This window comes from Triticum aestivum, chromosome 5B, assembly GCF_018294505.1.
Source record: "Triticum aestivum cultivar Chinese Spring chromosome 5B, IWGSC CS RefSeq v2.1, whole genome shotgun sequence".
NCBI lineage: Eukaryota > Viridiplantae > Streptophyta > Magnoliopsida > Poales > Poaceae > Triticum > Triticum aestivum.
Window position 1 is genome coordinate 37,614,075 of NC_057807.1, and position 14,622 is coordinate 37,628,696.

Sequence of the window (14,622 nt, forward strand, 5' to 3'; positions counted from 1 at the left end):
TGAACAGAGGGAGTAGTTTAAACTCTGTACCTGGAACCTTTACTGTTCCTTGTCCTGAAAAGTAAGAAACTGCTTTGCTTCATTTGCTGCACCTGCAACTTATTTTCGACCCCCGTTTAAAGGTTCGATTCCTTTCTGTAGAGCCTTGAAGGTTATGCCAAACGTATTGATGATACCAATGGGATACGCCAAAATTATTGATAATTTGAATGTGATGTACTGCCTACAAACATCAATTATATCCTAAACATGCCCCGAATACCGGGTTAGGTTTCACTCTAGTTGGCATGCTGTGCTTATCTTTTGACGTTGATGTGAAAAAGATGTGAATTACTCTTTTTTGCTAAATCGCGATGTTATACTGTTTGTGTTTTGATCAAGATAAAAACAAGACAAAAATCTAAGTAATGTAAAAGTGGCTCAACAAAATCTGATTGTATATTTCTCGGGATTTGGTTAACAACCAGAAAATTCCATAACAAATGGAGTGGCCTCCTGTATCATTTCAAGTGATATTAGGCTTACCAATCTTTTGTACAATCTCTATTCCAACTGAGAACATTTTTGTTATGATTAGTAATTTATTCACACTAGCCAGCCAGTACACAATTGCAGCCACACCCTGCTGAGCAGAAGCTGATTACCCTTGAGTCTCTAGTCAGTTACAGTCCAGGATTAACATGCATAAGCTTGTGATACGTACGCACTGATGCCAGAAGCTTGTCAGCAAAATTAGTCCCATTCAGCTTTGGTTACTCCATCAAAACAGTTTCATAACATCCATAGGAGTTTGCCGTTTATTATATATAAGTGGCTCCCCTCTCTGCATAGCATAGCTTCCCTCCTAGAATGTGGACTTTTTGAGCTTAGGCATCCGGGTCGGGTTATCCTAGCGGTCGGCTGAGCTTCATGTACCTGGAGATATGCGCGTGGTTGCATCGTTTAGGACGGCCATTACTGTGCTACCCATGTCCTGTTCTGCTAGTTGCGTAGGACCTATGGGTTGGCTGGCCACGGGCTTAGACCCCTGTTCATATTTGTTCTATTCTGACGTCTCATGTGATGTGTGAGCAGTCTGCAATGTATTCGCAAATGTCCATCTTCCTGATCTCTTTTTCTATTATTTATTTTTATGGGTAGAAAAATCTAAAGTGAGGCATTCCATCGCAACATATGATGTGTGTGGCCCATCAAAACTGTCAGCGTGAGCCTACTCCTTGTATTCCGTGGTGCCACGTATTCGTTCTTCTGTTCGTCCTCGCTATTTGGGCTATTCATATTGACTCGTATAGTCCAAACGTTATATCCATATCTCCTTGTATTCAGGAAGGCGAGACGGCGGCGGCTCCCTAAAGATGAAATAAAAGTCTTCCCGTCTAGCCCCTGTTCCGGCGGTGCATCTAGCATCGTTGGTGGGCGTGTGGAGGTGTGTCTCTGACAGACCTATCTTTGGTGGATTTGTTCGGATCTCGTCGTTGTTCGTCTATGTTGGTGTCTTCGGTTTGGATCATTTGGATCTATGTTATTTTTCATCGATGGCGGTTGCTGTTCTGTGGTGCTGGTCCTATGGGGGCTTAGCACGACGACTTTCCGACTGTCTACTACAACAAGTTGTGCCCGGCTCTAGTTGTGCCGGCTCTAGCGATGGAGGGGCGATGACGGCGCCGCGCCTTTGGCTCGCTTCTGTGCTTGTAGTTGTCGCTAGGTGGTCTACGAATCTGGATGTAATTTTTATTTCTTGATCATGATTGAAGATGAATAAATATGAAGTTTTTTCGAAAAAAAAGTGAAAAAAGGACAGAGAAAGCCCCGCCCGCTGAAACATATTACCTGTTTTTTGTTTTCTTTAAACAACATTACCCATGCAACCCCTTACACTCCTTACAAAAATGGTTAAAAAGCTATGAGACGTCTGCAGCCCGGATGCAACATCACACCCGGACGGGCCAGCTATTGTCCCCATGCGCTGGGTGCATGACTGCATGCATTTCTGTCGAATTTGTCAAGACGCATATGTCTTTGAGCTGGGTGCGCAGCTAGTCTCCGGTACAGTAGCCTCCTGCAACGTAGGCTGATCACAGACCCGTGGGTGGCAATGCCTGTTTTAGTGGCTAAAGGACGACGCGGATCCCTGCGCGTACGGACGGTCGAGATAGCTGGACCGGGGTGCGTACGCTCTCTGAAATGTTTTCGCTTCCCTCCTAGCACTCACCTCTTGCATCAAACTGTGAGCTAGGCTTCAGAGCTCGGATCAGCCATGGCGATCGGAGCTGTGCTATCGCAACAATGGAGCCTGCTTCTCTCGCTTGCGGCGATCATGGCTCTATGGTGGGCCTGGCGGGTGCTGGAGCTGGCATGGATCACCCCGCGGAGGCTGGGCCGAGCGCTGCGGGCCCAGGGCCTCCGCGGCAGGGCGTACCGCTTCCCGTTCGGCGATCTGCAGGAGTTTTCCCGGCTGGTCGCCGTGGCCCGGTCGGAGCCCATGCTGCCGCCGTCACACGATATCAGCAAGTTCAGGGCACTTCCGGAAGCGCAAGTTCAGCAACGGCATCGTCAGGCGGCTGGCCAACGGGCTGGTGAGCCACGACGGCGAGAAATGGGCCGCTCACCGGAGGATCATCAACCCCGCCTTCCATCTCGAGAAACTCAAGGTTCTTCCTTCATGATTTCTTTTACAACTTGAAACTCTGAGGCCCGACTCGCATCGCGTGTCTGAATGGTGGTTCTTTTGCCTTGGTTGTGATGCAGAAAATGATGCCCGCTTTCGTCGCCTGCTGCAATGAGCTGGTGACCAGGTGGGAGGATCACGTGGGGTCCGACGAGGCCAAGGAGATGGACGTGTGGCCGGAGTTCCAGAACCTCACCGGCGACGTGATCTCGCGCGCGGCGTTCGGCAGCAGCTTCACCGAAGGGAGGAGGATTTTCCAGATGCAGTCGGAGCAGGCCCAGAACGTGATGAAGATGTAAGTGAGTCTCCTCCTCCCTTAAACTCTTGGTCTCTCTCTTTGGTCACTTCTGCACATTTGTTACCAGCTCATGATCACTGCTCCTGCTCGGTTTTATCATCCCTGCAGGTTCTTGCCGATGCGGCTCAACCGACGGGTGAAGGCAAACGCGCGCGAGGTCGAGTCGCTGCTCAAAGGCATAATCGGCAAGAGGGAGAAGGCCATGAAAGACGGCAATGACCTGCTGGGCGTGCTCATGGAGTGCAACGCCGCGGAGACGAAGCAAGCCGGGAGCTCCAGGCCCATCATGACCATGGACGACATCATCGGCGAACTCAAGCTCTTCTACTTCGCCGGAATGGACACCACCGCGGTGCTGCTCACCTGGACGCTGGTCGCGCTGAGCATGCACCCCGAGTGGCAGGACCGCGCGAGGGAGGAGGTCCTGCGCGTCTTCGGGAACAAGGACCAGCCGGACCTGGACGGCATAAACCAGCTCAAAGTGGTGAGTGTGGAAACATCCAAAACCTTATACTCGAACAAACTTGTACATATTTCACTGCAACTTTGAAACAATTATTGTGGGCGCGCATGCAGGTGTCCATGGTGCTGCACGAGGTGCTCAGGCTGTACCCGCCGGTGATCCAGTTCGACCGGCAGACGTACGCGGAGGTGGAGCTGGGCGGCGTCAGGTACCCGCCGGGCGTGATCCTCTCGCTGCCCATCGTGTTCCTCCACCATGACCCGGACGTCTGGGGAGAGGACGCCGACGAGTTCAGGCCGGAGAGGTTCGCGGAGGGCGTCTAAAAGGCGTCCGGGAGCTCGTCGTCGCCGGCGTTCTTCCCGTTCGGGTGGGGCCCGCGGGTGTGCGTCGGCCAGAACTTCGCGCTCATCGAGGCCAAGATGGCGCTGAGCAGGATACTGCAGCGCTTCGAGTTCGGGCTGTCGCCGTCCTACAGGCACGCCCCGTTCCCGGTCTCCACCCTGCAGCCTGATCATGGCGCGCCCATCCTGCTCAAGAAACAGATCTAGCCGCAACATGTCTTACAATAAACAATCTCCTCGGCGTGCTGTAAACCAAGAGAGATAGTTTTCTATGGGTTTTGTTTGATTGTTATCAGAGGTGATGCTCAAATAGATTGGTTTCATCCATCATACTACTCCCTCCGTCTCATAATATAAGAGCGTTTTTTATATACTACTAATGGAGGGAGTAGTAGCTTATATTAGGATGTCAAGATCCTTAATATCCAAACCAAACCAGTGCTGCACTAGTGGGGATTGGCCTGCAATTCAAGCTTAGCATGAATCATGTCAAAAAAATAACAATGAACAATTTAGCATGAATCATGTAAGCTAAATATTCATCAATCGACCCACATGCCCTGCCCCAAAGGAACAGAAAGGTATTTACAACTGAAAACTGTTTGGCAACTGAAGAAGGTGGATTTCCAATACCTTGAGGACAAAGCAGCCGGCAAATTGGTCACTTGGGAGGGCCAAAACATCACTACCATCAGTCGTACGACACTTGTTAGGTCGATCATTACCTCTCAAGCAGTATTCTCCATCACGCCCCTCATCGTGCCTCAGAGCTCTCTCCATAGCCTTAACAAAATTGAGAGAGTTTTCCTTTGGTCCGGCTCGGACAAGACAACGGGAGCCAAATGCAAGGTTAACTGAAAGGTGGTTTGTAGACCAAAAGAATATGATGGCCTCGGGGTGCTCGACACCGACAAGTTTGCACGTGCTTTGTGGCTCCAATGGCTATGGTATGAATGGACTGAGCCCCGCAAATTATGGGTTGGCCTTGGAAACCCGTGCACGGAGGAGGACCTCGAGTTTTTCGATGCCTCTACAACTATCACCGTAGGGGATGGCGCCAAAACGCCTTTTTGGGGCTCCCCGTGGCTTCTTGGTCGCAAACCCAAGGATATCGCGGCACTCTTGTTTGCGGCCTCGAGAAGAAAGAATTGGAAGGTCCGTGAGGCCCTCGTGGGGAACGCTTGGATCTTCAAGATCAATCATGACATGGACACGGTTGTCTCCATCGCCCACATTAGGGAGTTCTTCACTCTTTGGATGCTCCTTAATGACGTTTACCTTCATGAGCAAACCGAAGATGTCATCGTTTGGAAGCATGCGAACGATGGGATCTACACGGCGGCCACCGCATACAAGGCTCAATTCCTAGGCATGACTCTATCCCCCTTGGATCGCATGGTTTGGAAGGCATGGGCACCTCTAAAAGTTAAGTTTTTTGCTTGGTTGGCGTTGCAAGATAGGATTTGGACCGCCGATCGCTTGGAGCGTCGAGGTTGGCCAAATTGTGGCATTTGCAAGCTCTGCAATAGGGAGCAAGAATCAGGAGCCCACCTTTTCTTCAAGTGCCGCTACACGATTCGGCTATGGAAGTCTCTTATTGAGAAACTAGGTCTTGCGCACATGGATACTTCCGAGTGGCTAATGGACGACTCCGTCTACCAATGATGGGACAAGAGAACCGACAACCGCAACCCTAACCGGCAAGCTATAGCCTCCCTCACCGTGCTCGTCTATTGGACCATTTGGAATGAAAGAAATGCACGAGTGTTCCGCCACAAAAGTGCACCACCGACCATCCTACTCACCGCCATCGTCGACGAGACCATCCTACTCACCACCATCGTCGACGAGGCCAAGCTTTGGATGGCCGCGGGCGCAAAGAAATTAGGGAATATTTTTCTGAGCGAGTAATTGTCATGCCGAATGTGTGGGTGTGTTGTAATTCTCCAAACTCTATTCTCTCCTTATTTAACAGTAGATGAGTCAAATCTTATGCCTCCGTTTCGAAAAAAAAACATTTTTGTGATTATCAGGTCGACAAGTGTTCCCAGCTTGAGTGTGAGACACCAGTTCATATTATTCAGTATATTGACTGGAAAACTCGGTGTCGGTGCGAATGTCGAACATCATTGAATGGTGTTAAAAAGAGTAGAAATTCAACATGGGGGCTACATATTTGTGGCAACCTGCAGGCTTAATATTAGAACAAAATGTTTCACACTGGAAACTTGTGATTGATACAACCGGATCTAGCAATCGCCTTGACATTAATCTAACCAGTCCATGCCCTCAAGCCAAACTATGATGATGTATAATCCATGACTAGTTCTCATATCATACATTCCCCATGAATCCAGCCTCGGTCCATATCACCAGTAAGAGCCCGCTACATAGACTACACTAAACATCACAAAACTGGTAGTCCAGCCTCTCTTCATCCATAGTTTAACTCAAACTCAACATCTCACTTGATTTAACTCCTGTAGAATCAGGAAACACCAGTGAGAACACAAATGCAAGTGACAAATACAATTATACGAAGAAGAAGAAAAATGCCATTTTGTTCAAGTATCAACTCATGAAACAGGTTCAACATCAATCATGATTCTTTTTCTGAGAATAATCAATGACATGCTCTGTTTTATGTACAGATGAAGCTTCCATGGACTTACATTTCAATGACGTCCCAGCAAGGCATGTTAGCCTTGCCTTTGTGTTGGCCTCTGCCAACGGAGTAGGCTTCTCGTTTCCAATCATCCGAACATCCCAGATCCTTATGATGCCATCAGATGAAGCCGAGGCAACTAAAGTGCTCGATTCAGATCCGTCATTCCGGTTATCGAAAACGACAATCCCTTTTACACGGGTTGAATGAGCGCCCTCGATGCGCGATGAAACCTTGCCGGTCGACAGGTCCCAAGCAGTAATACCACGATCCTCCCCTCCGGTGTAAAGAATTCCATTCTGGCACATACATGATAAAAGATGTGGGCAATATATAAAAGCAATGGAAGTGAAGCTAAATTGCTATGACATTAAGAGTACGCCCATATTCGTGTGGTGTTTCTACTTCTAGAAGAAAGACTTATAGCATAAAGAATAGAAAAGCAATGGAAGTGAAGCTAAAGCTCTACTTCTAGAAGAAAGATTTATAGCACAAAGAATAGAAAAGCAATGGAAGTGAAGCTAAAGCCCTATGACAGTAAGTATCTGAAGATCCACCGACTTCACAAGGGGAAACAGAACTGAGTCCTGATAGATTGACCACAACATGATGTTATACCTATGAGCCTTAGGGCTGTGAGATAGCTGACCAAAGGTCAAATTTGCATTGGACAGGATAACAAATTTGCATTGGACAGGGTAACAAATTTGCATTGGACAGGGTAACAAATTTGCATTGGACAAGGTCATGGATTTCGAGTCGCTCGACTAGTTGCGACTAGTCGACGACTAGTCTATGAGTCGCAAAAATATGGTCGACTCAGCTTAGTGTCGACTCGTGACTCTGAGTCGCGACTAGTCACAACGCAGGCTCGACTTCTTCCGAGTCACTGCCCCAGAGCGACTCGAAAACCATGGACAAGGTAAACAATTTGCATTATGGGCTGTCAAATGGCTAACCGAAGGTTTGCCAAATCAGCATTGGACAGGGTAACACTTTTCAAGAACTTCTCAAGCCCTACACAGTACACTATTAACCAGCCATAATCATCTAAATCCTAGGTAAGAAACTATTACTCCTATGGCCATGATCTTTTTCCTAGAGGAATCTATTATCATGACATGATTAACTATGTAGGTGGTTTTTCAGGAGCAAATGTGAATACCTTTGATGGAGCTAAGGCGAGAACCCTCTTGTCGCAGGGCATCTCATGGATGATCCTGGCGTCCTCGGAGTCATGCACGGTGACCTTCTCCTCGGCGGCCATCACAAAACGGTCACCGCCGGCGGCGTCCTCGGCGTAGGCGACGGTGGAGGCGGCGCGCTCGAGGCGGCAGGTGAAGCTGCGGCGGCCGCGGAGGAGGTTGACCATGGAGAGGCCCCCGGCGCGGCCGACGGCGAGCGCGACCCGGCCCGAGGGGTGCACGGCGAGGGCGTCGGCGGCCTCGCGGCCCCGCGGGAAGACGCGGAGCGAGGTGAGGAGCGCGAAGCCGTCGGCGTCGTAGAGGTGGAGCAGGCCGTCGTCGGAGGCGGCGAGGAGGTTGCGCGGGACGGGGCCGATGGAGTGGAAGGCGAGCGCGGAGACGGCGGCGGAGGGGTCGAGAAGCGGGCCGAGGTCGGCGGCGGCGCGCAGGTCGTAGAGGCGGATGGAGTCGTCGGCGCCGCCGGAGGCCGCGAGCCCCGCCCGCGGCGCGGCCGCCACGCAGCGGATGGGCCCCGCGTGGGCCGGGTAGGAGAAGAGCGGCGCGAGGGGCTGGGCCTCCTCGGCGGCGGAGGCGGCGAGGGCCTTGAGGGAGAAGCCCCAGATGAAGCGCTCGTAGGAGCCGGCGACGAGGGCCATCGGAGACGGTGGGGAGGGAGCGAGAGCCAACGCGCCGCCGCCGCCGCCGGAAGGGTTGGGGAAGAAAAGGGGAGAAGGGTTTGGGGTTTGGTCGTTTCGCGGTGCCTTGTGGGCCAGGACATATGGCCACCATCGCTGCACGAATCACGAGGAGATGAAATCCCACGTACGGGTGCTGACAGGCGGGCCCTGCTTGGACTATGCAAATTCGTGTTCTTGGTTGCTTTTCCTCGGTGTGTGATGAGCAGTTTTTCATAAAAAAAAATAGAGAAATAATAATACTTCTTCCTCCGATTCATATTAATTGTCGTCGATTTAGTATGAGATTTAGTAAAAACTATTTCTATAACTACATGTAAGATGTTTGTGCAGTTCAACTAACCTGCAAAAGGTGTTTTATATTTATTTAGTTACAAAGGATGTACGTGACAATGATTTTCACATGTTTTAAGGTAATTTAAAAGTTTTGAAAAAAATTTGTTTTTACCACTCTAGTTTTGTTCCACTTCACTTATGCTACCCTATAATTGATATTTCACTTTTGCCACTCCTAGCTTTTGACAATTCTGATACATTGTCAAAAGCTAAGAGTGGCAGAAGTGACAGGATTTTTCTTGCCTCTGCAACGAAATGACAATTGAGATTTCAAAGTATAGTGGCATATGAAAAATGGGCAAAAGCTAGTAGCAAAATAAAGTTTCCCCATTTTAGAAGACAAATACAACAACAATATTACTGTATATGCCCTGAAATGACTGCTGATAATAGTACCGACAACATCCAGTGTGTCGGCACTGTTTGTTCTTCTACTCTCTCTCCATCCAGTTAAAGATCTTTGGCTTCTGGACCAAAAAACTTGGAATCATGATTTGGTTTGCTCCCTTTTTCAAGAACCTTTGGCCTCTCTTATTGTGCAAACATATATTATTGATGATGATAGTTCGGATAAGCTTTGTTGGGATCTCACTCATAATGGTATTTGTTCTCCAAAATCTGCCTATAAACTTTGTTTGCATGAAATTCAGGCCATTCCCCTAAATGCACCTTCTGCTGTTCCTTTGGATCTCTCAAGTCTTCTTAAACTCATTTGAAAACAAAAGGATATGCTGCCAAAAGTTAAAACTTTTGCGTGGAGACTGCTTAGGAGGGCTCTTCCTACGGGGTTGAGGGCTGGTAGATTTTTCATTCACATTTCAAAAAATTGTTGCCGATGTGGTCAACAAGAGGATGAGTTCCATCTGTTTTTCATGTGCTCTTTTTCTCATGCGGCTTTGTTTTCCTCTCCTTGGTTTGTTCATTCGGATGCTTTAGTCCAGGGGCATTCCACCTTGTATCATGTTCTTCTTGATTTTCTTCGCATGAGACATCCATATGGTTCTCTTCCTAACATTTTTACATTTCTTTGGTGTCTCTAGAAAGGAAGGAATGATTTTCTCTTTGATAGGGCGAAATCTCTTCCTCATCAAGTTCACATTGCTGCTCTTGCGTTAACCTCTAATGTGTATGACAATGCCCTTCTCTTGAATCAGGCTCCAACTCCAACTCAGTTGTCTTCTAATCAAATTCCTTTGCCTGGCAGAACCCTTAGGTCTGATTTATTGGTTGATGGGACTAAAATCTATTCGAATGCAGCTTTTAGGACCAAGAAAATTCCAGGTTTGTTGCAAGGACATGTTGTCACAGGTGTGGGGGTCTTTATTTCCTTACCCTCTAATCGAGGAGAGATCAATGTGCAAGTGCAAGCTTCAGCTCCTCCAACTTCTACTCCTCTGCAAGCGGAGGCTCTTGCACTAATTTTTGCTGCTTATTTTGCATCTCGACTCAACATTGCCCGGCCTACTTTTCTGACAGACTGCTTGGTATTTACCGGGGGCTGTTGCTCTAGATAATGTCTCCACTTCTGAAACTCCATGGAATATCAGGAAATCTTTGGCTAGTTTTTTTAAGACTACTTATCAGCTGCAGCCAAAGGTGTTTCACATTTCCAGGGAGATCAACGGTATTGCTCATAATCTTGCTCAACAAGTTTTTCGTGCTATTGGCGACTCTCGGCTCTCTTGTTTTGCAGCAAGACACACTCATGGTCTTTGCCCAATACTGCCTCTTCTTGAAATTTTCAGATTGAGGGCTTTAGAATTCATACAGTTCACTGTTATTAATTTTCTCCCTGTATGTTTTGGTGTGGCAAGTTTTTATCACAGTTATAGATGGAAGCCTGGGCATGTTCTTTGTTACTTATTGAGCTTTGCCTTCTCTCTGTACTATGCATTGTGCTTGGCTTTTTATGTACATCAGTTTCTTATTTTGCAGGGTTTTCATCCTGGTTGCAGATGTATTTTGCTGTTTCTACAGGACCTTGATCTGCTTGCTTCAAGAAAGATGGTCGATCAGTAGTGAAGCAAAAGGCAACAACAGTTCCTAGTTTCAGATTCAGTGTTCCTCTGCTTGTTCTGACCATGTTGATCATGGTGTAGTGGTCATTTCCACTTTGCCTCATATAGGGTCTTTCTTCAACTCTCTTTTCTAGATACTGCTACTACTCCTCTCTATATCTTCAGCAGATCTATGTAATTCTCTTTGTACTTTCTCTATGAGCTGAATGAATTTGACACTTCGGTGCCTTTGCTTGTTCAAAAAATAAAGTAAAAATTGGAGGTCTAATTTTGTCCTCGCTAAAAAAATATTGAAAAATATGATAAAATTTACAACATTAAACATACATAGTACAAAATATGTTTAGTATAAAGTATCTAATGAAACTAATTTGATGTTTCAGGCGTTGATATATGCTGCAACATGGCTTGAGCTTTCATCTGCAGCATCAGCTGGGCACTTGTTTCTTTTGGTGCGTGGTCCTCTTTTACTTACAAACGAATGCCTGAACAAACAGGCCAGTAGTAGCATTACAACCCTAGGTGCAGCAAGCTGATCCATCTGCTCATAGGGCACCATACACACTGCAAATGCACCACTATTTCTTTTGTTTCTGTTGGCTGTCATGTTTCCATAACACCGTACTACAAAATGACATACATACATACATCATCAACCTGCATTTCACCGTTAGTTACCAGGGAAGCCGGTAGCTGGCCGCCTGCATCAACGGGTGCGCAAAGTACGCGCCCAGGGTCAGAGCGACGATCGTGATGTACGGTAACCGGATGAACTCCTTGTAATAATCTTCAGGCAGCTTCTGCCGTCCATCAACGATCGCAGCGAACGGCACGACGCTGGTCCTCTTCTTCAGGACATCAAAGGCTTCGCCGTAGCGTGACGCCAGCCTCCTGTCGCCGTTCCAAACGCCGAATGCATGGTGGCCGATCAGTCCGACGGAGGCCGCCACGGCGACCGAGTTGCCGATCCACAGCGTGTGAGCTAGGCACCAGATCACCTGCCCAACAAACTAAAAAGGTAACTGTTGATTAGATAAAGCACGTATTAACATGATGCACAATAAAGAAAAGGAGCTTCAAACTCCTAGCGCAAGAGTTTCATGACCCATATAAGTATATCTTTATACCTGTGGATGTCTCGTGATGCGCATTATTCCAGTTTCCCACATGTGTAACTTTGGCTTGTCCACGGCTGCCACTTCCAAAAGATTGAAAGTAGATGGATACAGAAACAAGAATGAGATGAAATTCGACAGCCAAACAAGCTCATGGACGCCTGAGACGCCTTTAACATCCCACAGCTGAACACCACCGTAACGATGATTTATGAAGTAGACCTGCAAGTTATATAGGACAACTTTCTAAGATACAGGAAGGCTTACCATCTAACAAAAGGAAAAAGAAAAAACAATATACAAAATACTCACAATAGTGCTAAGAGCCAGAGGTAGTGATATTCCAGCAAACAGCACGCGGTAAGCTCGCTCGCCTATTATTTTCTCACCAGTTTCACGTAAGCTTGCCATGCCACTATGGACTAAAGCAAAGATGAGGGTAAGGAGCAACAAAACGACCTGCAACGGAGATACAGATGGTAAAGATATGTATCTAGCTACATGATTACAATTAATTGCCAAGCTAAGAAATAGCTGGTAGAGTATAAATGTATTTTTATGGATCAGGATGCCATCAAAGCAATAACATGAACAACCCAAGCATTAAAAGGTGAGTATAAAGCAAAAGAGCAAGAAATGACTAATGAACCGGATCATATAAATGATTGCAATGCGATGCAATTTAGCACGCCTCCCATTTATACCAGGCCTATTAATCTTGTCTATAGTCAAACCTTTTAAAGTTTGAGCAAGTTTCTAGAAGCAAATATCAAACATATACAATATGAAATCAATATAACTGGATCTATCATGAAATTATATTTATTAGTTACCATAGGTGTTGATATAACTTGGTCAAACTTGAAAAATTTTGAATTAAGACAAGATTAATAGGCCTTGTAAACATGGAAAGAGGGAGCATATATGATTGATGTTGAAAATTATTTCACTGCAAATGCTCAGTGCAGCCAAAAAATACCAACAGAAGCATGCTATTACCGCAGGTGTTGATATATTTTCTAGGAACTTGGTCAAACTTGAACAGTTTTGAATTCAGAAATGATTAATAGGCCTTGTAAACATGGAAAGAAAGAGCATATATGATTGATGTTGAGAAGTAGTGTATTTCACTACAAATGCTCAATGCAGCCAAAAAGTACCAGCAGAAGCATGTTATTACAAATCAATTTGGATTCACACATACAGCATATTTACTTTGATTCATTAGTTGTACATTTACTAGATTTACACTAGTCTTACAAATATGGACAAATTGTGATTTTCTCAAACATATAGCAAATCAAGTGTAATTCATACCAGGCGTGCATTTACTAACCAGCAAAAGATGTTTTACTTGGTTATTGTTAAAATACAGGGAGTGCCATCATTGAGATATTTATTGAGAATTGGATTTTAGTCAAAATGAAAACCATTGATGATCTAAATTGCTACAGTAAGTCAACGAGCAAAGGCCACACACCTAAGTGCGCATCATTTTGTATTAGAAGAAAACATCCAGGTGACGTCAAACTTACAGCCGAAAACAAAGGCAAAAAACAGAAACAGCCAGGAAAGAGAAAAGAAGAAGCAGAAGATCGCAAAACAAACTGCACAGCTAAACTACTCCTATCCTACTGCTTCTCAAACATCACATATTCACGCGGCCGAGCTTGTTGTGGAAAATCCTCGGGGCCTCCATTTTCATGAGGATTAAATCAACCCGTGACTGCACCTCCGGCCTTGCTCTGTTGAAGTGGCAGCCGTTCCAAAGACGCCAAATGTGTCATATCATCCAAGAGATCAGGGAGCGTGCACGCTTTACCCTATCAGCCCTGTCACACTTTTGCAGCATTCCCCAGCCACGGCACAAGCTTGTCGCCTGCCCTGAGGGCATTTGGATTACCGTGAAAATTCTCCCAGCACCTTGTGCCGGACCGCTTTGAAGTCAAGCCACTCAAAGTGATGAAGCTTCGAAGTCGAAGCCAGTCTTTGGAGGCGAGCAACAAGGTGGTCAAATATGGAATCAAGGCGAGCTACAGGGAGGCAAATTCAGTTGCTGACGGGCTTGCTAAGATGGCTAGAATGTATGGTAGTACTAGTTGTTAGTGGACGGAAGAACTTCCTATAGTGAGCTGGTTCCCCTCCTTTTATCTGATGTAATTTTGATCATCAATACGTACAAAATAAACAGGGGTTCCAATTTCAAAACAAAAATACCAAGGTACTTATGTTAGTTGTTCTATCTAGTACTTTAGAAACCACAGTGCGAGCCCATACAAATTCTAGTACTCGAGGCAAGAACGTGCCCAAACCATCCCAATCGGTCAAGGTAATCGTTAGTGTATTACTGTACTTAGCAGAGCGGAGCGAATGAATCATTTGCTCCATGTAATACAGGCAGGCAGAGAGTAGCAGGGAATGGTTCCTGGGGAGACGCACCTCGGGGCTGTCAGAGACGGCGGCGACGGCGTCGACGAACCCGGTCCCGACCCCGGTGGCCGGGTCGATCCAGAGCACGTTGAGCCCGTAGAGCACCACGGAGAGTATCCCGGCGAAGTAGGCCCACGACGCCACCCGCTGGTCGGCCAGCCGGAACACGGCCGCGTCCTCCCCGACGAGGCCTCCCGCCCCGCCAGCGTCCCCGTCCCCCTCGCCGTCCGAGTCCTCCGCGTCGGCGCCGCCGACCCTCGCGCGGACCAGGGCGGGGGAGACGACGCGGTGGCGCAGGGAGGAGGACGCCGCCGGGGACGGGATGCCGAGGAGGGGCAGTCTGGGCGGGCGGGGCAGGCGGAGGCGGGGGAGGTGCTGGTGGTGGTGGCGGAGGGCAGGGGGCGGCGGC

The 14,622-nt window shown here is 47.4% G+C and overlaps 2 protein-coding genes and 1 pseudogene across 2 annotated transcripts; 1 reads left to right on the forward strand and 2 right to left on the reverse strand.

Annotated features, from left to right (window-relative positions):
* Positions 1 to 2,287: 2,287 nt before the first annotated feature.
* LOC123115552 (cytochrome P450 CYP72A219-like) lies at positions 2,288 to 4,288 on the forward strand (annotated as a pseudogene).
* A 1,601-nt stretch (positions 4,289 to 5,889) lies between these two features.
* Positions 5,890 to 8,372, reverse strand: LOC123110268 (p21-activated protein kinase-interacting protein 1-like). The gene is made up of 3 exons (XM_044530742.1): positions 7,601 to 8,372; positions 6,443 to 6,734; positions 5,890 to 6,250 (listed from the first exon to the last, which is right to left on the reverse strand). Coding segments are annotated over exons 1-3 (969 nt in total). The 5' UTR covers positions 8,276 to 8,372; the 3' UTR covers positions 5,890 to 6,248.
* Positions 8,373 to 10,956: 2,584 nt separating this feature from the next.
* On the reverse strand, positions 10,957 to 14,622 carry LOC123110269 (15-cis-zeta-carotene isomerase, chloroplastic; the record flags this gene model as incomplete). The annotated part of the gene is given in 4 exon segments (XM_044530743.1): positions 10,957 to 11,678; positions 11,796 to 12,005; positions 12,096 to 12,242; positions 14,223 to 14,622. Coding segments are annotated over 4 exon segments (1,093 nt in total), but the record flags the coding sequence as incomplete, so codon positions are not given.